The following is a 22772-nucleotide window of genomic DNA, read 5'->3' as shown; positions in this document are numbered from 1 at the left end:
TGTATTAAAAAGGGATCAACTTAATGGGAAATGAGCATTGGGTTACATTAATATTCTATTACAGTAAAAATCATATTTAATAAATTTTCTCCAGCTTTTTTTCAGAATCTTACTGTATTTTTCTAAGTGGTATGCCAATCCAAAGAAACAGTGTATACGATACATCTGATTTATCCTAAGTAAATAACCTGCACGGCCCTTTTTTTCCTTGTTTAAAAAAAAAATATATTTTTAAAGTGTAGAAACACACACCAGACTAAAATGTGTGCTTAGTTTCCATGTGCTGGGAGACAAAGTATTAGCCTTCTGCAGCTGAAAGCCTTTTTAAACAGGATTTTATTTTATTGACACTTTATGTGGATTCTTACGTTATGTGGCAAGAATATAAGAATGAAAACATTGTAATTTAGCCTAAACCATAAAATCACACTGGTTCTAAAGTAATTACTTCGCATATAAAGGACAACGTCCTTCACTTTCTTTTGTCATTACACAGAAGTAGGACGCAGGCGTTGCAGTGCGAATGGGCAGCTGCTTTTCCTGTCTTCCATAACGCTCACCAAAGGATTGACACCTCCTTGATTGTACGCTCTATCAGCTGACCCTTGTTGTTCCATGACCCTAATTAATATTATACTCAGTGACATTTATGTATCAGAGCAATAAGCTAAACAGGAAACAATTTATGTCACCTAAAGCTTTTTAACAAATCGATGCAACTATTTGTAATTGCTTGTTTCACAAGATTAAAAGTACTCAGCCTTGATCTTCGCCCACAGTTTTGTGGCCAACATGACCTGTGCTTCCGCTGTAAAATAGGAGTGTTGGTGATCAGCACCTATTTCCATCAAGTAATCCATATTGCTAATATTTCTGGAATTTTAATGTAGTTACAATTTATAGCCGATCAAATGTGGTTACCTAAATTGCTGTTGCTAGTAGACAGTTTAACTGTCTTTATTAATTACAGTATAATTTAATGTTTGAGTACAGGCACTTGTGTTGGTCATTTTTACAGCTAAAGCAGTTATGCGCCTTATGACGAACCATTTTAGCATTTTCAATGGAAATTTGCTAATATGATGAGTGATAAAAATGTCAAAGTCTGGTAAATAATGGTTATTGCTTTGGCTGGAGTTAATCCTTGAAAGGACGGTTACCTTCAAATTAACATTATAACTTGAAGAAAAAATGTTTTTCAGGCTCCTGTCCTACATAGAAAAAAGAAAAGGACCACTGCAGTCTTCCAAGCAAACAACTTCACAATTCGAGATGTTGATTTTATGGCAAGATACCAATGCTCCTTTAAACGAACTTATGCGTGGGGAGGAAAGGGTATTTTTGGTACCTCTCACATAGCACACAGTGTCTCATCAGGTCTTTGTCTCTCTGAAACAGCTAATCACGTTAGTACAATTATGTTGCGACCATCAGTCCTGACCAGTGTGGGCTCATGTGCATGGCTCAAAGTCCTGTTGACTTGCATGGACTGCATGAGTTGTAGTAGCAAGGGACCCCGCGGGGGTATCAGCACCTCAGTGCAGTAGGCAACAGGCAAGCAGAGAAAAGCAAGAGCCCTGCGCAGAAGTGTTTATAATCCTAATAGATTTAAGCACATGCTGAAGTGCTTTGCGAGTCAGTGCTGTATGCTCCAGCGCTGCAAGTGAATCCATATGGGTAAACCCCAGTGTCTGCGGAGATACGCCACGGGAGTCCAGGGGGCTCCACGCAGAGCCATTTGCTGGATCAGTGTTTCAACCTAAATATTTTACCACACTGAAAGCAGTGTTTGCACACAAAATAGGATTCTCCGCCAACACATTGTATTTCACCACATTTGTCAACCGCTTCAGCTGAGATGGAGGTTTGCAACAACAAACTCGGTAATATTAGAATGAGGAGTACTTCTGTTTGACAGTATTAAACACCACCACAACCAAGATGAAAGATGGCCTTGATTAACACATGTTTACGTGAACATTTAACATCATCGTTGAAGACGGAGCCTGATTAATAGGTCAAGAAGGGCTAATTATACTTTCTTGTGAGGGCGGAGCGTGCGAGACCAACAGCGATACTGCTTGAAATTAGCTCGGGAACGTGGAACGTGTTGCACTCCGTATGGCCAAGCTAAGCTAAATGGCACATTTTGATTGTCTAGAGCCACATGCAATATCCGTGGGAAAGTGCAAGGCGCTTGCGTGCCTTGGAGCTGCAGAGCATGCCTGGGACTGCCTTTTTAAATGTCTTGTGCTCTGGGCTGCTTTTTCAGTGCAAAACCAAAAAAACCCCAAAAAACCCCATCCTGGAATAACACGATACTACTCCTCATTTTTCATGTCAGAGATATAGGAAAAGCTCGAACTTCTCAATCTGTCCTGTGTGAAGTTCTGTGTTTCCCTGGCAAAGGCTGTTTGAGGCTGCCAGAGCTGATGGCATTATGCAACTCAGGAGCCAGCTGGTGTGATGCACCACAACGTGGCTGCCGGGCCTCGGAAGATGGGTTGTTTATTGCTCCAGTAATACCAAGTTCTGCATAAAGGTTACATGCTTGCTTTACCAGCGCACAGCCACACTTAAATGGCATTAAGACAGGTATCCAGGTTGTAGCCGTACGGGTCTAGAGGAAAAGGCAATCAGGACTCATAGTAGAGATGATCTCTTTTATTAGACCCACAAGGTTTTTGCAAAAAAAACCCCCCCAAAACAAAACCAAACTTTAATTAAGATGGAGGGAGTTTGTGCCCGAAAGCTTGCAATTAAAGATTTTTTTTTTTTTTTTTGCAAAAAATCTTGTTAGCTTAATGAAAGGTATCATCTCTGCTAGGAGTCCTGGTTGCCTGCATTAAGACAGGCACAAAGCCAAAAGCTTCATCCTGCTGCCATGCAAGGCAGCAGCAAAGTGTCATTTTTGCAGGGCTTCCCCGGGAGCTTCCACTCAGGTTGATGGGAACTGCAGCATTCGGCTTTCAGAAGGCGAGAGCCGTCAGTCCTGCTCTCCTTGCATTCAATGAGAAAGACGGCTTTGACTTCAAGAGGAGCTGGAGTTGGGCTCCTTTTACCCAGATCATCAGTGGAGACCCTAATTCTCATCTGCCTGGCACGTGGTTGTCTTTCATGCCTGTGCAGCCAGCACGCCAAGCGAATGTAAAGCAACTTATTCTGCTCGTTGACGTTTGCCACCCACTTTGCTCTTGTCTGAACAACACCAGCTTCAAGATAGCACAGAGTCAGGTTGTGAATCATCCTGGTCCTCAGAAACAGAGGGGTGCTAGTCCCAGGAGGATTCAGCACGTTTTTGTCCCATTATCCACAGCCAATAAGACAATACCAGCCCCAATATCTTGGAGGACCAGTGCCCATCTTGTATTACTCAGAGTGCTGCGATAAGGGACTCCAGCAGTGATTGCAAATAAGGTAATTTCAGATGCACTTAAAGAAGGGCCCTTGGATGCTTTTTCTAAGATTGTTCTCATGGCGAGCTCCAGCACTTGGCCACTAGTGGAGAACACCTTATTCTCTATATTTAGATTATTAAAATTTCAAAATCAATACCACTCCGATACACTATGTTGGAAGGAGCGTGCCAAGAATTTTTTTTTTTTTTGTGTGCCCTGAAAGTAGTTATCCGGTATAATTTTATGATAGAATATTTTTACAAAATCATTTGTACTAATTTAAGCGTTTATCATTATATGCAAAAAGATTTCTTGATGAGAATATTATAGACGGTGCATGTTTTTGACATTAGCATTTTATTTGGATGACTAATCTTGCAGATGTGAAATTTTTAATGAATTATTCATGAAAACCTCTCCTCTGAAATTTTAGTTTGCTGCTAATGCTAGTTATTAAACATTTTATTTTTCTTTATAAAACTTGATGAAGAAAATAAATGGATGCTTCCTCAAGAGAAAAGGTGGCGGCTTTCCCTTTAAAACTGGTCCGGGAGGACATCGCTTTGAAGTTTATCAAACACGATTTGGGGGACTTAAGTCTGATCCTCTGAACTTTGCATGGCTCAGCGTGCCAAGCACTTAATGGACCTGCAGGATTGGGCCTGACCCCTGCACTCCCCTCTCTCTGTTTTTCTAGGGTAAACCCCTGCGAAGGATGAACACCCTCTGCTGTGCTTGACAAGAGCCACAACCGGCGGGGTGCTATTCTGGGAGCTGCGGAGCACGTGCACTGGAGCAGAAGGCAGCCAGCCCCTTGGAGGATCAGCCCTCGGTGCTCAGGTTGGTTGCAATGTCACGACTGAAGCATCTGCTGACAAATGCATGTTGGTAATCAGGAGTTTGCTACGGGTGGGGCGACCACGTGTGCTCATGCTGAGCCCCTCTGTCATCCCCCCCCCCCCGCCAAGCTGGTTTTACAGGGGCTCTGGTGTGGTGCAGCAGCCTACATACAGGGACTCGTCTGCAGGACGGGAGGCCTTCACGAAGACAGCACAACGGTGCCAGAAAACTGGAAGAAAAACTTAGAACATGGCAACTTGTATTACCAGTGTGAACAACCAGCATTTTTATTGCATTTGAGAATGCTATAATGTCAGTAATTAGTACTGACTACACAACATTTTTTATTGTCTGTATCAACAGACATGGAATGATGGAATTACAGTGGATGTAAGGAATGAGTTTCTTTTATGCCTTATCAAAAAAAAAAAAATCTCGTTACTGGCAGCACATACACATGAAGCACCATGCTAACAGTCTGGACTGTACCATTTTCATCAAGGCTTATGGGTAGAAGAGACTTTGTTAACTATTCTGGGCCCATTAAAACGCAGTCAAAACCGCCAATTTGACTCTCAAGACTCAAATGCTAAACAATTTCTGAAACATCTAAAAACTTGGTCGGAGGTTCATTAACCAAAGGTACCAAAGGATTTCAAAAGAGTTTCACACATTTTCCATGCGATACGGAATGTAGCTTGTTGGCAATCTGAAAACTACAATAGTTCAAAATTATTTAATTTTTTTTCTATAGAGATATATATATATATGCACATATATATAAAAATGGCTAACGATCTGCAATATTTGTAGAAATCAGAACCCCTGCCTCCTCCTCTCCCCAAAATCTGACCCCAAGAAGAGTGCTGGGAAAGCTGGTGAAATTCTCAGAAGTGTGGATCAACAAAGGTAACAGATTTCGTGATTCACGGTTTCTACATAAGCCTTGATTTTTTTGTTTTTCAGTTCACTTCTAGTCGAATGCCGAAACCTAGCAGGTTTTACATTTACAAACTTTTTTTTTTTTTTTGTGGACAAGGAAGGCTTTGACTCTCATTCCTGACAGCGATTTACCTGATACATGGTACTACTTTCATAATGTACGCTTTTCTTTGAGAAAAAAAACATGTAACAAATTGTCTTTACATATTGGCACCTTGTAAAGTTTTTTTTTTTTTTTATACAAAAGTTCAATAGTTTGACACTCCCCATTATTAATCACTACTTCACTGATAAACTTTGAAAGTGTGACCCTGGAATTCATCATGCAAAATATTTACTGCAGCAGGAGAAAAACAGGTGGGTTGTTTTTTTTTTTTTAACAACTTTTTTTTTTTTTCCTTTCAAATATATGAACTTTGTTTAAGACAGCCAGAAAAGGCAGTGGTAAGATAACAGAAGGGGTGGGAAAGTATCAAAAAAACCCAGCTTAAACACAAAAACTGTACAAAAATGCGTCAATCAATGATAACAGGAGAAAAAAAATCTGTCAACTATGTTACAATTTAAAGCAAAAAAAAAAGTCAGGGATTTTCTCCCACATGTCAGCAAATGTCATCCAATATTCTTAAAGCAAGGATAACTAAATAAAATACATGTGCAGCATATTCTGCAATTCCATTACATACAGTAGTTTTTTTTCAAAGCTTTTTTTTTTTTAGTATAGTTAATATAAAGCAGTTGCACAAAAAGCAAAAGGTGTTTTGACAAACAGGTATGCATTTATTCCTTTTGAGGAATGATATCTAAAAAAGGACCTTTCCACCTTTTCTTCCCTCCCCCCACCCCCAAAAGACAAAGGCTCACACAGACACATTGGGATATATATGTACAACATAATAAACCCCACCCTAAAGAAGCAACTGTATATCCAAAGGGATACAGAATCAGAATTGTAAAAATCATAGTGAAGTTTGCTCGATGTAAAGCCTGAGATTTTCAGTTGGTTCTTCTGCAAGGCTGTGACACCTGCCAGATATGTTAAAATCTAATTTTTTATTTCTTTTTCTCTTTTTTTTTTTTTTTGCTACAGTCTTTAGACTAAGCATGCAAGACATATAACTAAGTGCAACTGAGTGAAATGTATTTTTTATTTACTCATTCCCTAACAGTTTGAACTGAGGTATGCGTACTAACAGTTTCTCATGCTGTTATCTTTACTCATGTCTAGCTACACATGCTGAGAATGAACTAATCTACCAGATTTTTATCCCCTTTTTGAATACCGAACTAACCAGCAAACCACTCAGTTTAGAAGCACAGGGATCACTTCTCGTGATCCCCATCTGGCTACCGCCGGCACGTCATGAAGCTGCCTGGATATAATTAAAAAAAAAAAAAAAAAAAAAAATGTTTCAAATGACCACAGACTGCCCCCTTTTTTCTTTTTTTTCTCTTTTCTTCTTCTTTTTTTTTTAAAAACAGAAAGCAGAGTTGAGCTTTAGAAAAGTAACTGCCAATAATTATTTTTTTTTTGTACCAAAGCTTGAGAGTGGACAGGAGTGTTATTTCCTTATGAAACATGCTGACCGAAAAACTAAACAAAACCGAGCAAATGTGCCAAGATAAACCAAAATTAAAGCTGCCATCCTAGCACAATCCTTAAACAAAAGTGGCATACAATCTGTAAAACCAAAGACCAAAACAAAAATTTGTTTTTACTCTAGAAATACTATTATGTGGTCCAGTTAAATTGTGGGAGCTTTTCTGTTCTCTTCTGGATTTTATTAAAACTGTCTCCTTTATTTGATACTCTAATTTTCTGCAAAAGAACCGTATGTGTGCGCGTTTGCTCTCTCCCGCTCCCTTCTCACAGCTCCTCCTGTAACACTGTTTCCTAGGCTGAGTCTCAAAAGCTCTCCTCCATTTCTCTAGCCAGAATTTCAGTTTGGTCGCTTTAAAGGAACACGAATAAAAAGTAACAACTTTGGTTCAGTCATCTACTTGGCCTTCTAAATTTACTAGAATAAAGGAGCAGTTTCTCTCTCGGATTAGCAATAGCCCATATCTTGTCATTTCCCTCTAAATTCTTCAACCTCCTTTGATCAACAATAAGAGGATATTTGGCTTCATAAGATAAAGCATATAACAGAGAACATAATTTACCTTTGTGTAATATCTTTGGTAATTTTAGGAAAAAAAAAAAAAAGGTACAAAGAAGAATATAAATTAAGCTCTGAAAGGCTTTTTTTTGTTGTTGAAATCATAAAAAAGCTACAGTTCTACATAAATAAATGAGTGACAGAAAAGTGGCTGCAGAATGAAAACATTTAGGTGTTTGGTGACCAAGGTTTACTGACCTATAACAACAGCTTTCTTGTCTGTAATGTTTGCTTCGTCGAGCACTGCTAGTTTTGCCAAACAAGCCCCAGTCCTAGCTCTTGTCCTATATTCACTGGTTTCTACTATGAGGTTTCGATACTGGCTGGTGTAATATTGCATAACAATCTTAACTGCAGTACAGGATTTGCACAGTTGAAAATTAACACTTTAGCATTAGTGGGCTCAGTCCTTATTAACTCCCGTAACAAGTTCAATCTGAAATCTAATTTGTATTCAAACAGATTAATGCCGTCGAGCAATCCTGAACTGATGTTGAACTGCGAAACATCACCACGTACAATAACAGTTTAATGAAGTCATCTTTCCAACCACTATTTGGAAATGCAAAAAAAAAAAAAAATAAACCCCCCCAAAATTAGCATCGTAAATGGACAGGTACCCCCATTTTGGTAATCTTAGATATTCCAGAAAGATTTGTTGGCCCATTAAAACCCATGTTAAACAACTGAGAGCTTGCCACTGTAGTATTCGTTCTCTAATGAAGTGAATTCTGTTGGTGCTGCATATGTTTCTTTGTGCTGTTCAATTTTGTGGCATTTGCTAATATTCAATGTTGCTGCCAAAAAAAAAAAAATATATATATATATATATATATATATATATATATATATATATATCTCAAAAAACTAAAACCGAAACAAAAAATTAAAAAAAAATACTGCTTTGTGGAATGAATCTGTGTTGCTTCCTACAGTGTTTCTATGTTCATCTGTCATTCATTCTCATTCTTGCAGTACTTCATTCCCTTCCTCTCTGTTGGACAACCTTTCCACGGACATAGTGCAGCATTTGGGACCTTTTCAGAAAAAGAGACACCAAAATGGAATGTTTTCCATAGCGAAAGAAAACATGGTGGCATCTGAAGGTAACTGGAATGAATGACAGAAAAAACTACAAACAATTCAATGACATTCAGCTTCGTATAATAAAAACACCTATTAACATTCATCACAAAGTACAGAAAACATGAAGCCTCCAAGAGGCTCTGGGCCCACCTGAGCCCTGAGGTCAGAACTTAAAATGGCAGGGGAGAAGTTTGGAGGGGTGGGGGTGGGGGGGGAGGTGGGGAATAAAAGCAATACATTAAAACGTTTGGGATAATTTTTTGTTGAACCCCTCCCCAATACATACACACACACACGCACACGCAGGCCTTCCCCATCCCAAATGGAAGCAAAAACAAAAAAAAAAAGAAAAAACCAACAAGGAAAGAAAGAAAGAAATGGAGTAAAAGGCAGTGATAATCAACATGCAGTACTGTGCAAATATGTTGTCCATTGGAATCCTTAAAATTTGGGCAAAGGCTTGATCTGCAGTTTAGATGTACATGCTCAGTTTGATGTCCTCAGTGTCCAAAAATTGGCAGGACTGCAGTCCAAAGTCTGCTGCTAAATGTGAGGAAGTGAATCAGTTTAGCAAATTGACAACACTGATGTTGACTGTAAGAGAGGAAAATCCCAAGTACCAAACAAGTCCATCCAATGCACAGAGTACAAATTCCTTTTTTCAACAAAAAGTAGAAAAATCAAAAATCCTCCCAAATGGGATACTTGATGGCACTAAGAGTTAACATATTTCATAGTTGTCAAAATGGACTGAGAATCCTCCAGACTGTACAATAATGGAGAGATTTCACAGCTAAATTTGACGTGTTCTTCCAATCTTCATTCTCAGGACAAGGGTGTCAGACATCTTCACTCTATGTCCTCATTTACAGGTTCATCTTCATAATCTCTGTCGTGATCAAAATCTGGACTGTGATTGGCTGTTGTCACTAAGGATAGCGGGCCTTCATTTTCGTCTGGATCTAACGGTTCTTCTTTGACATGCACGGGGTGCCTAAAGAAACAATTAAAAACAGTCCATCAACAACATCCCTGTTCAACAGAAGACCGCACTGTGCTTTAGCCATACTGTCATTCGGGGCGGGGGGGCGGTGGGAATGCAGGGCCTCTACAAAACGTAGGGACTTTCGGAGCCACCGAGCTACGCCTGACTTCAGTGGGGTGAACGGCATCAGACTCTCAACTTTTTTTCAGTTTGCTGCTAAAAGGGGGAGGGGAGGGGACGCCTCTACCCAAGAACGCGCCTACAATTGCTTAGCTTCGCTGGGAAAATATCCTGGGAGGAGCGCTTACTTATATAGATGCTTTCTTCGCGGGATTTGGAGAAAATGCTCTCAGCTGACATATTAAGTTGATTAATACAATCTTCAGATAAATAAGTGAAATAAGCATCAGTAAAGCAAAATAGCAGTTTGTCAGCTCACTGAGCTGGTGGAGGCTGGGCTAATCATCGCTTGCTGTGTGTTCTGCTTCTCTAGTTAACATGCAGAACCTGTGAGACAACTCTCCAGAGGACGACCCCAAGTGAGGTTCTATCATTAATCAACTTCAAGCAAACACAGCAAAGAGACACCATGATACATGCTTTAAACTCCAAATTAATGCATATTTTTACAAACTGTCAATAAGGGAAGAAAAGCCCTGCCAGGAAACACAAACGGAGAGGAAAAGGCTCGCTCAACACAACAATATGATAAGAAAGCAGAGTCCTAACGAGAATAATAACACTGTCAGCTGTAAACAAGGCAGAACATGATCCCCGGCTCATGGTGGGCACAAGGATGCACTAAAGAGATGAGATCTGCCAAATTTCTCATTATAGAATAGCACATGAATAACCCGCAGGGGAATGTGGGCTGGTCATTCAAAACGGGTATGATAACAATTGAAAAATGTTGTTCGTAAATCATATTTACAACAAATCCTTTACAAATACAAATTACCTTTTTTTGTTCAGGAGCTTTTGATATGTAAAACAGCCATGTGAGTCAATACTGTCTTGTTGGTGGGACGGTATAGGGAAGTAGGATTTTATTGACATTATCAAGTATTAATAATGCGACGCGGCGATGGAGACCCTGTTTGCTTCCTAAATAATTGATGTGGCAGGCAATCCCTTAAAATAAAGTGTTAATGAGTTCAAGTCTCACTCTGTCTCTTGTTGAGTTGATATCCACCTCCCAGTCTTGGTTGTTCGCTACCCGGTCTCATTTAACCCTTTCACATAAACTACGTAGAGACTTAATTGCAAGTGCAAACATGTGTCGCAATCATTTCTTCTTTGTCTTCTTGAAAAAGAGGGATCTAAAGTAAGTACATTTCACTGGACTTTGGACACACAGGAAGGGGAGTGGGATTTTGTCTCATGTTTGGGCCGGGGCAGAAAGGAAACGTGTGAAAATTGAGGATCCCGGTGAATGGTGGGCACTGACTACCTGATAAATTCAGCTGCTGTATGGATTTGTGCAAGCGTAAATGCTGATGCACCAGACAAGTACGTGCTCCCACGAAATCCCAGAGGATGGGAGCAAGGCCGAATAGGAGATTTATAGTCAACCTCAGGCAAAGGGGGTTCACACCTCCTATAGGTGCGAACTTTTCGGGGGGACCACCTACACATCTCTTTGCAGGGGTACCCTACATAGCTGTTTCGTTTGAAGACTACACCTGATTTGAAAGCGTCACACTTGCGGATTGCACACGTTTCAAGAAGGAGCTGCAAATCCTTTTCAGGTGGCTCCATGCGTCAGCTTCTGGAGCTGCGACGTTGTAGGGCAGGTCTGTCTAGCGGTATTAGTGGGACCATCCCATCCTGTCCCGCAAAATAGCAGCAATCTTCTCATGCAGCAGTACTGAAAACGTGCCCTCTCCGCATGTCTCTGGGAGCTCCCTCAACAAGCTAGAGAAATGTGAAACTGTAGCCCCACAGCATCAGACTTAGGAAAAGGGTCTTCCTAAAGACAGGCATATACAACCCCCACCCCGCCCAGGCAAAGCATGTCAGAAGGGAGCACACTTCATGCCATGTCCCAAAACATTGCGATACTCTGGATCTACTGGACTATGGGAGGACCAAATATGCAGCTAACTAGAGAAATTATCTTGCCGCTACTTTCATGTTTGATGTGCTTTGCGGAAGAAAGGAGAAATGCACATCAAGACGATTCAGAACAAGAGGCCAGGAATTAGCAAAGCACTCAAGCCCAAAAGAAATCTCAAGTCAACAGGACTAATCACAAGCTTAAATTAAGCATATGCTCAGAGACCTTGCTGGCTTGTGGCCCAAGCTGATGTGAAAAGATGTGTGTGTGTGTGTGTGTGTGTGTGTGTGTGTGTTTGTAAACAGAAGACACTCCTGATCATGCACTGGACCCACTTGGACAAACATCTGGAAAGAAAAGGGGATGGGGGGGGGTAGCTATGTACAAGGAAATGCAGACCCTTTGCATTAATTAAAACATTTTGCTCATTGTGTTTTAGTTTCTGTTGTCACTGCTGAAGCTTCTTTATTTGTTTTATGTGAAAAATTAAGGCAGAACAATTTTGGAGAGAGAAAACAAGAGAGTCAGATGTTTTATGAACCCAAAAGTCTGTCAAGGGGAAGAGGGATTTCTACTCCATCTATGCTATAGTAGCAGCTCCAGGGATATTCCTCATGTCAATGAGCCAGCGCATCTAATCAAGCCTCCCCGAGCATAGGGATACATATAAGCAGAGAGAAGAGTTGCCCACAGAAGTGGTTTGCACTGACTCTGCCAAACTCACCTGCTTACATGATAAATCTGAAAATCAGTACAGGCTCATTCAAATGCTCTTGAAGCTTTCCAAAGCAAATCCTGGCTAGCTTCATGGTTCTGCTCTGAAAGCAGGTGAAACTGGGCGGTTTTGACTGAGTTTCACTTTGAGGTTTGACTTTGTTCCCAGAAGTCAAAAACAAAACACAAGGAGTGGAAAACCAACTAAATGCAACCCCACGAACAGGGCGGCTTGTGCTCAAACGAGACAAAGCTACAGTGTGCTACAAAAGCTCTTGTAGTGTTCCTCCATTGCACCTCCAGGTACTTAATTCTGGATCGGTGTCAAAGGAGCGAGTGTCTAGTTTGGAGGAAAGCCTACTCCTCAAATTAGGATGTTGGTTTGGACTATCCAAACCTCAAGTACAAAATTTGCACAGAAAACAAAAATAATCCAGCCCCATGTATGTTATTTTGGTTGCAACAGCAAGCTGGCATGTGAAAAGGAAAGTGTTCTGAATTGGAGATTATACAAACATTTCAGAAGCATTAGCAATGTGCATCTTAAAGAGCGCGAGAGGCTGGGGGGAGATTTTTGTATTTGCCAAACCAGTTTGAATTTCCATTTAACATCTCTCATAAAGCCTCAAAAGCTGGCGAAGGGAAAGGCAGCTACTGAACTCTGCATGGAAGGTAAGTGCTGGACAAAAAAAGATTTTCCCTTTCTTGTTTAGTAGCAGAATTTCAACATGCTCCTTTTTACTGGGTGTCCAGGGCTTCAGAAGGGGTTAACAATAAATAACCTTCCTGGATCCAGAGTTCCCTTCTTTTCACATTTGAGTAATTCTTTTGTTTGTCCACTCTGGGAATAGAGGAGTTTTTAATAAAGCTGACTGTTGTTTAAAGCCACTGTGTTCTGGTGGTGCACACAGCATGGAGTAGTTTGCTTTGTGGCTACCTTTGGAGCATATCAGGATGAAAGTGTTATGTCCCCAAGCTGTAATTATGAGACTACTTTCTAGTGTTTCAAAAGGAGGACAGGGGGAAAAAAAAAAAGTAGCAGTGGTTCAATGCGTCATAAAAAGGAAAGGAATGAATGGTAATAAGACTTCAGCTGAAGTATTATACTCGCTTAGCTGTCATGTTAACGAGGTCCTCTAAACCTTACGATAAAGTTGAAGGCCTAAATTATTCCCATATATTGGAACAGTTGAATAAGAAACCCCACCCCCCAACAACAATATGCATTATGGTGCAGAAGTGGGGTTTGGAGAAGAACAGAAAACACCATTACAAAGTCTGCCTAATGGAAATAAGAGACTGTCTATGATATCTGGAAATCTGTATTTAGCGAACAGTGCAAATCCTGCTTCGGAGCATTTCAGACTGGAGGACCTGGATGCTGCTACCAGAGCATTACCCTGCCGCATTTTTACTTAAGCAAATGTAAGGGTTCAGCAGAAAACACATCGGATCAATTTGGGACTATGAAGATGTGCCCTTTGGGCAGGGGGCTGGACTCGATGATCTTCCGAGGTCCCTTCCAGCCCTAATGTCTACGAAATCCATGAAAATGCACAGAAAATGAACTGGCTGGTGGGCAGTGAAAATGAGGTACCTCTCCCTGGGATTTTTAAAGTGCCACTCACCTTGGTATTTACGTGTCAAGAGATGACTACTAAGGACACAGAGAAACGGTCACATTCAGGCAGGTTAATAGGAGCTTAGTGCGTGGAACAGCTGCTTCGGACTTCCATATTAAAAGAAGGGTAAAACCAGAGCTTTCACTTACTCTGGGGTAATTGGGGGCCCACATTTAGGGGGCCGACAGCAAGTCCCCCACATTATTCACTCACATTGAACGTTTGCAAGAGCAGCAAAGGCTGCAGCTATACGTGGCTCTAGGAAACATCCTAGCCTGCTCTGCACTACTAATCCGGCCACTTCGCAGACGACGAACTCTTAGGTGAAGTGAGAAGTACAAGAGCTATACTAGCACTGAACCTAACAAAAAATAAATTACCTGGATTAATGCAATGCTACAAATGCTTCTCCGTGCAAATCAGCCTAGGAGAAACCCTCGAGATAAGTCTTGTTCCCACCACCCTCTTCTCCTCTGCTCAAGTCCTGCATGGTCCTGGGCAGAGCATAACAAATGAGGACTGAAACCGCCTCAAGATGGATCTGTTTGTGGTGGCGCTAGAAGTATGTCACGTAATGCTACTTTGGGAGAAAGATAATTAATCCTGCACAAACAATCACTGCAAAAGCTAAACACATTACTTGAATGTTTTGAAGTAAATGGTAAAAGACAATGTTCCAATTAATTATTAATTAAAAATGAATGTTGCCATCTTTAAAGATTTTTTTTTCAAAGCACATTGTGCACTGATTTAAAATGCTGGAATATCAAAGTACGCAGAGCTTTAGATTCCTGCCACCCTGCCCACCCCCCCCGACACACATTATGCAGGTGGGAAACTTTTTTTGCCATTAAATGCTAATTAGTTTCACAACTAATTACTATAGTGGTAGTAGGTTAATGTTTTCTTACTTTTTGATTTAGACCTACTTTTGTAAATCTCTTATTCAAATTACTTTGAAGTAAAAGGCTACAAATTAGTCCTTTTTTTTTTTTTTTAAATGTGTAATGTGAGCTTTGGTAACTTGGCCAATAATTGTACAGTCCATTTTAATGAACAGCCAGATGAAACACAGCCCTGCTCTTGCATGCGTCCATTCGCACAGGTAGCCAACTTTACCAGACAGGCAGTTCCTAAAATTTGAGAACTACAAATCTTATAAACTTGGGCTTCCCTTCCAGCTGCCAATGATCTGATACGTAATTTGGGGGGGGTGGGAAATGGGGGATTTATGGCTTTACAAATTCACTCCATCACCCCATAAATACTGAACACACCCATCGGGACATCCCACCCTTCCTGACTTACCTTTCTTGTGCTAGCACGCTGCCCTACTGCCATTCACATTTCACATGGACAGCAATCTCCCATTACTTCATGCAGTTATATATGCACTCATTATACTGCCGTCTGTTGCTATAATGCTCCTATTAATTTTCCTTTTGATATTTTAAGAGCAATCTATAAATCATGCAGACCTTCACGCGCGCCATCATTAATGCCAAGCAATGCTGTTGTGTGCCGAATATTTTTTTAACCCAGCTAAACAAGCCCACTTCTACCAGTTTTACCCCCCAAAGCTTCTTTATGGCATGGACTAAAGCAGAAGGGAACAAAAACTTCACAGAGCATGGTCACCCCAGAGCATCTGGGTAACCCCGTGGTCTGGGATGGAAAGAAGAAAACGGCAAACACGTTGACAATTTTATAGCTGTGTGCACTTGTCGGACTGGATTGAGCTGACTGCTTTTATGTGAAAGTTGGTAAATGGTTCTTTTATGTTCTATTCACCTAAACATTTTCAGAAACGGAGACTTCTACCATTGCTGTTCGGAACTGGGAATTCAGAAACAGTCCACGAAGAAGCTCTACGTTATATTTTAGCAGCCGTACGGCAACATGTCAACAAAGGCATTCGCGTTTGCTGTACTTACATAGCTTGCATAGGGGAACGTCCTGGACTACTGTCACTCCCATTACTGTTCGTATGCTCCATTGCACCATTAAGCTCTTCCTTCATAGCAATGGCTAAATTGCCCAGAGCAGGATTTCCCATGGAAGCAGTAGTGTATAGAGGTATACTATTCTCAGCCATTGAAGCCTGCCAAGGACACAATAAAACAGTATGAAGAACCATGGCTTACATTTTTATACACAGCACGACACAGTTATTCCAAACCTGCTTTCTCCTCATTTACATGACTTGCAATTACTGATTTAAAAAAAAAATACTGCATTTTCTGATAGGCAGTACACTGATTCCACCAAGGGAAATTTCACACAATTTGCATCCGGATTTATACATTCATAGAGGTGCTGGCTATTGGCTCGTGAGAGAGGGCTGAACCTCTTGTTCCCCGTTTGGAGACTGCACCTCTTGGAGAAAAGAAAGTCTGCCTGTTCCATTTCCTGATGAAAAAATCACTTTTTAATAAAAGAAATTGGTTAATCAGGAAAAAGTGAGAGAGAACTTGCTCAGCAGAGGATTGCACTGCCAGCAGAGTGAAAAGGGACACCTTAGTGGCAAGGTGTTATGGGCCTTATCAACGCACGTTCCCCATTGAAACCACTGGGGTTAACTTGTGTTTGCACCGGTGTAACTGAGAATTGAATTTGTCTCCGTGAAGCTTTCCGTAGCGCTTTTGCGTTAGTGAGAGCTCTCTTGTACTTTACACGTCATGGTGAGTTTGGTCAGAGTTTTCAATTTTTAACCCTCTTCAATAACCCTGGTATTATCGTAGGCATTATAGATTTAACAATGCCAATTAGACTGCCCCTGCTTTTATTTCTGGTATGATCTATACAGCATGCCGGACTTGTCTTTCTAAACAGGGGTCTTTATAGACAAGAAATGAATTGTTGAGCATCATCTTCCCTTTTCCTCAATTCCTGGTTGCTGGCATAGATGAACCACCAGTGTGGGCTCATTTGTCTACCATCAGCTAAACATGTCTTTTGGACCAGCACTATCCCATCAGGTGGTTATGGGAACACAAATATGTCTTTTCAACTTTTAAAGCCAATAACCCAACAAAAAAAAAAGCTGCTATTCAAGGACAACTGTGGACTGGAAGGACAACCACCAGCTCTGAGCACAGTCTGCTCAGAGGCAGGGCCTTGTCTTGTTCTCTCCCCAAGCTGATCTCTTTAAATACTGCCCCATTTTTAAGAAAACAGTCTATTTTAACTTTTTGATTCTGCAAACAGGGAATGACATTTGAATGGGGGAACATCAAGATTCCCTCATATGTCCTGCACTTTGCAAAACGAGTCAAATTCTTCCCCCATTGAAATAACTTGTCATTGCCACCAAGGAATTTATTTGGAAAGAGGTGAAGCAGAAGCAGCACTTGCTGTGTTGGTTTTTATTTTTTTTATTTTTTGGGGGGGAGCATTGCAGCAAGGAAGGACTTACGACTCAAAGGCTTGGATAAGGAACATTTCCCGCAAAGACCAATAGCTGTTTGAACTGTTTTAAGGTCACGAGGCTCAGGCTGTGAGCCTTGCAAGCTCCGACTCTCAGTAGATGTCCGGCATTTGTGGTTTCTGTGCAGGCCTGGAAAGGAGATTCTTGCGCTTGGTGTTTTGGTCGAAGTGTAAAGAGCAGCGGCACATCAACGTACCAGAACAACCCTGCAATGCTAGCTGACCTGCTCAGAGCTGCACACTAGAAGAATGATGACTTTAAATGATGGGAGAAGGCAGTCTTATTTTTTACCATTGGAGACGCCCGCACAGGGGAGATTTAGGTGTGCAGCAAACAGCCCAGTCCTTACCAGCGGCATGCCAGTTCTCATTTCACAGGACAGCTGCACCTACCCTCAGTGCCTCATACCTTGCTCTGTAAAACTGCAAAAAGCTCTCCACTGACCACCAAGTCTGCAGGGGGAGACCATGGAGGTGTCTGCAGGTAGCACTGCCAGGCGTAGGAAAAGAAAGGCCCTGTCCCACCTGGGAGTGCATGCAAGAGATGGACCTTCGCACATCATGCGGGACATGCCTACAAAAACCACGTGGTGTTTTTTTTGTCAATTGTTGGCCATTTAGCTGCACGTGTCCATTGAGAGGTAAAACTGAATCACACCATGATAACAAGCTTATTTTACAAACCAAGGTCATTTTGAATGTGTTATGCATCCAACAGCATATTATGCAATTTTCTCTGTTTTGCAAATGCTCAGAGCCCTTCTACACCACACAGTATGTATCACTATTTTTGCAGAAGAAAATGGAAACCTTTTTGTATTTTTTTTGGGCTACTTGTCCTAAACTGCAAGAGAACAGGGGGGAAAAAGGACTCTGCTAGCATATGAGACTCCTAAAAGGACATTTTATTTAATTAACACAACAGAAGGTTATCTCAGGCCTGTGTTTATTAGAGAAATTCAAAAAGCCTCAGTAAAATCGGCCCAGAAGTTCTCCTCAGTCAAGTTAGTTTATCTAGTGTCATTTCAGGGCACAAACATGCTACTCCCTTGAAACACTGGAAAATGAAAAGAGTTTTGAGGGTATTACAAAAGGCAAGAATGGATGGCGATGACGACAACAACACATGTTTTAGAAATAAAACACGAACGGTTCTGTATGATAAGCATATTAATTGAAATTAGTCACATAGTTAACAGAATCTGAAGGAATGCAGGATCATTTCATTTTTGCCTTTCAGCCTCCAGAATGTAAAATGTGCTTGTAATCTTAACACCATTCAAGAGACAAAGCAGTCTTTAAAAAAAAAAAAAAAAAAAAAAATCACACTTCAGAAGACTCAAGGGAAAATAAGTTACTAATGAATGGTATTTACAGTTGCTTCATTTAAACATGCTTTCATTTGCTTTTCAGAAGTTACTGCATAAACTGAAATAATTAGGAGAAATGCAGAATGTCACTTCTTTCCTATTAATCTGCTTCTTGGTTTAAAAAAATTGCTTAAATTGCAAGTCTAGTAAATCTTCCACAAAATTTAATTGCCCAAACAATACAGTTAATCCACTGCACAGAGTTTAACCTTCAATTAACTTCTTGGGAAGGACCTCTCTAAATGTTTGGGGCTCAGTCGTGCACAGTTGTTGCCTACCTTGCAGAAATTAGCTACTGCATGTGTGGATCTTGTGGCAAGATTAAGGCCTTTGAAGTGATTAGGAAACAGTATGGAACAGGTGTGAAAACACATAGTGATTAATAGACAAAATCTAAAAAAAAATGCACTTATGTCCTTATGGTGAACTCTGATTTCACTAGGGACTGTGGAGACACTCAAATAATTGTTACCAGGACCACGTCTTAGATGCCCACACAGACATGAATGCTGTGCATACACGTTTCTCTGTATATGCACTGTACATTTGTTTCTGCCATGTGAAGTCTCTAAGCAAGTCTTACAATTTTTGCATGCTCCAAATACAACACATCTGCCTTCCTCTCCTCCTTTATTTAGCAAACTAACATTTGTTATTTAACAATAATAGAAACATGCAAAAATAGTCCTTAAAAGAAAGAGAGGGAAATGATCTGCTTTCTCTTTAAAGCCATGAACAATAGAAGGTCATGTGACACAGTATCCTATCATTCAGCACATTAATAGCTGTGCTAGAGTAATTACACTTGTGGTATTTTTGCCTCAAGTGAAATTCTGAAATAAGAGGATGGAAATTATGATACTGCTGATAAATATTAATAAGTGAACTTTTAATTTTTTTGCCACAATATTCAAAATGCTAAGCATCTAGCTAATGCTGAAGCAGCCTGATATGTGTTTGCCTCCAGGGACTATGATGCTTTATGCACTTAAGAAAAAAGTTTAACGGAATTAAAATTTAATATCTAATTAGAGCAAGGCTAATATATTTTGAAATGAGTGGGGAAGACACACGCCTCTGTTGCATACTTGCTACAATCATTAATCTTACCTGTAAAGCAGCATTGAGAGGTGAGCAGTAGGTGTGGCTGGTCTGTATGTTTTTAATAAGAGAAGGGTTACTGCATAAGAAAAACATAAAAAGGAGAGTTAAATGCAACCGTCTCATCTCGGCGGTGTTTCAAGCATGTCAATGTTTTTTGTTCCCCCACACCTGAAAAGTTACAGGTTGGATTGCTTTCCACAAAAACTCTCTTCTAATTCCTCAAAACTTTCATGTTTTAGTAGTGGGGCTGCCGTATATGCCTTTATTAAATATGGAACCCCATTATTTACAGCTCCTGAAGTTAGCGTCTTGTTTTGCAACGCCCCGGTTAAATATTACCTGTTGGCATCTGGTCTCTTTTTTAGCTGTACTCAATAGTAGCCAACACTCTTCCTGGCTGAAAGTCAAGCGCTACACAAAGGTGCACTCGTCATTAAAAGTATTATGGGAAATTTTGAATCCTATGCAAGGGACATGATGTAGTAGCTGGCACCGGAGCCAGGTATACCTATCCCAGAGGACTTTGGTTAAGAAGGGACTCCAGAATCCTTCCTCCCTGACTCGCATTATTCCCTGATGCACATCTCCAACATCTGGGTGACTGGCTAGGTTACCTCTCAAGGCAGTCTTGCTGGGCGGCGGGGGAGGTCATACGGCTGCAGTGAAGTGGTTAGGAACATTAAAAAGACCCTGTTCCATAAAACACACCCCGCCGTGACGTTCTGGATTGCTGCTTTAGACTACCGCAGCTCATCTGTGCTCGTTTTGCAGGAGGGGCCTAATTCGGATAAAATGCTAAGCATCTGCCTTGCGTCAAGGCAGGCACCCCCAAAAAAATCACTTGCCCCATTTGAAAAAGCTTAAATCAAGTACAAGTCAGGGGAGAAAGACTATGGAAAGCAACCTTTCCAAGGGCCGTTTTGTTTGTGCTTTGAAACAGAACCGAAAAACGGCCCGGCGGACCGCTCTTCACACCAGCACCAGCGTGGGGCTCTGGAGATGTGGTCTTCGACTAAAGGGCAACCCAAATTGCCTGGGGAAACTCAGGAATATTTTAAATAGGATGGGTTAGATAGAGGTTAGCCTAATGTTTATATTCTTTACCGTAGATGCCCCTGTAATGTTTCCGGATATCTCAGTTATTTTATTTTTCTGAGTAACCACTCCTTCTATTTTATTTTTCTGGGTAACCACTCCTATTCCTGAGCTTGGCGCTGTGAAACTAACTGATAACATCAAGGTGAAGCTTGCTTAAAAACCGATCTTGACATTATATTTGATCTAGAAGAGATACACATTTGGTCTACGCTGCATCATAAACATTAAAACAAACATGTCAAAGAAGCATTATCGTAGACATTTCTATTATTAGAGCAGGAACAAGCGAAATACGTGTAAACAACCACACAATTTAGTTTCTTTAGCAGCCAAGGTGATGTCACTATTTTGTGAAATGCAAGTCTACATGAGATGGGTAAATCATGCAAAGCAAAGCAACAGCAGAAAAAAAAAATAAAAGCAAGTAAAAGCTCTTACTGTGCAACAAGCTCGCCAAAGTTTTCATCAGGGCAGTATTTTCGAGGACGGCCTCGTTGAATATGACGGCCTCGTTTAAACTCTTCATCATCAACAGTCCAAAAGGACCCAAACTCATCCTCTACTCTGATAAAGCACTTATGCAGTGAGAGGTTGGTGCGAATGGCACCCTGGGACAAGAGCAGCAGCAAAGGAGATGAAGTGGAAACAAAGGGACACGGGATTGGGGACAGAACAGACATCAAATACAGGGAAAGGGAAAAAGAAAATAAAATGCAATAAGCATAAGCAAATGGTTTGTGAGGGTTAATATGCATTGCCACCTAAAGCTACTAGCATGTGATGCAACAAACACCAAGCAAGCAGGGTCAAGGGTACTGGTGGGCACACAAACAGTAGTGATGAGATGCTTTTCTTTGTTTCCCTTAACTGAAACAATGTGAAACCACCTGTGTTGGGCTAACACCATCTAGCAGCCAAAAGCCTCTACGTTAAACTGTAAGCATGATCCAAGCTAGGCTAAGAAGTTCAAACATGGTGGACATACCCACTGATCTTTTGTGGCCTTCGTTTTTGGAACTCTGCTTCATCCACTGTCCATACCGCCCCTTTAACATTTTCTACTCGCACAAAACACTTGTGAAGACTAAGATTATGACGCACTGCATTCTGCAGCAAGTATAAAAGAAAAAACATTCAAAAAACTTTCTGAGAAAATGCTCAGCATTGTCCAAGAACAGCAGCACAGTCAGCTCGACAGTCCTTATTTTGCAACGTTAACTCGGTTCGCCCCTTGCCCCGACCCTCCCCCCACCATGGACCCCGGCTTTTACATCTTATTTTGCAAAGATAAAAATAAAAATCTCAAAACTGAGATTAGGCATTCAAGTTATTGCATCAATTATCCACGGTGGGAACAAGACCAGCCATTGGTTTACGTATGCACATCACGTAACAGCACATTTCATGCGAGTTAGAGAGGAACATTGCTGAGATATTTGCCAAACCAGTATACAGTCTGTAACAGAAACTTATCTTCTCCTGGAAGAGAAAACAGTTTAAAAGAGCAGAGAAGGAGTTTTTGTGCGAGCTCAGAGGGCTCGGTTTAACAGGGGCATCGGAGCTGGAGTTTCTCTCGTGCCCCACAACTGGGCCACGTGAATCAGGTGTGGAAACCTCTTTTCGGATGAAGCACACGGACTAGGGGCTCCGAGGTTTAGCAGCAGCACCCCGCCGATCACAGTGCACCAAGTCGTGTCTTCCACTGCATGCTCATATATGGAAGTTGGCTCTCGTTTCTGGCAGGCAGCAGGACTGCCTGAACTGAGCCTCTGCCAAGTAAACACATGAGGAGGGCTCTCGGAAACAAAGTGATAACATCCCCACAGCTGATCCCTCGTGGAGAGACTGGCTTCTTTCTCATGGTTGTTAGTCCCCTTTTATTAGGCAATTTCAGGTTTCTAATGGTCACACCCAGTGTTGTTAGACCTAACCCGGTCCTTGTGACAGATGGACCCAGACAGCCACTCTGATA

General features: G+C 41.1%; 1 protein-coding gene and 1 long non-coding RNA gene across 19 annotated transcripts in view; one reads left to right on the top strand and one right to left on the bottom strand.

Annotated features, from left to right (window-relative positions):
• Positions 1-8447, top strand: part of LOC149855933 (uncharacterized) — a 348042-nt gene extending 339595 nt beyond the window's left edge. For both annotated transcript variants that reach the window (XR_016438443.1, XR_016438444.1), the window contains 2 exons: positions 4096-4238; positions 8315-8447. This is a non-coding gene — a long non-coding RNA (uncharacterized LOC149855933). The remainder of the gene's footprint in view (positions 1-4095; positions 4239-8314) is intronic.
• FOXP1 (forkhead box P1) overlaps positions 5356-22772 on the bottom strand; it is a 442295-nt gene continuing 424878 nt past the window's right edge. For 15 of the 17 annotated variants that reach the window (XM_090021540.1, XM_090021542.1, XM_090021541.1 and 12 more), the window contains 4 exons: positions 21786-21907; positions 19709-19778; positions 15737-15903; positions 5356-9419 (listed from right to left, as the gene is read on the bottom strand). In XM_090021540.1, the coding sequence (XP_089877666.1) occupies positions 9275-9419; positions 15737-15903; positions 19709-19778; positions 21786-21907 (504 nt within the window). In that variant the 3' untranslated portion in view covers positions 5356-9274. Of the gene's footprint in view, positions 9420-15736; positions 15904-19708; positions 19779-21238; positions 21409-21785; positions 21908-22772 lie in introns of those variants that run through there. The other 2 variants (XM_090021557.1, XM_090021556.1) reach the window with 2 other exon arrangements.

Source organism: Crocodylus siamensis, chromosome 11 (genome assembly GCF_052110815.1).
Source record: "Crocodylus siamensis isolate JL-2025a chromosome 11, ASM5211081v1, whole genome shotgun sequence".
In the NCBI taxonomy this organism is placed as follows: Eukaryota; Metazoa; Chordata; order Crocodylia; family Crocodylidae; genus Crocodylus; species Crocodylus siamensis.
Note: the sequence above shows the minus strand (reverse complement) of the source record. Positions and strands in the feature narration are given on the sequence as shown.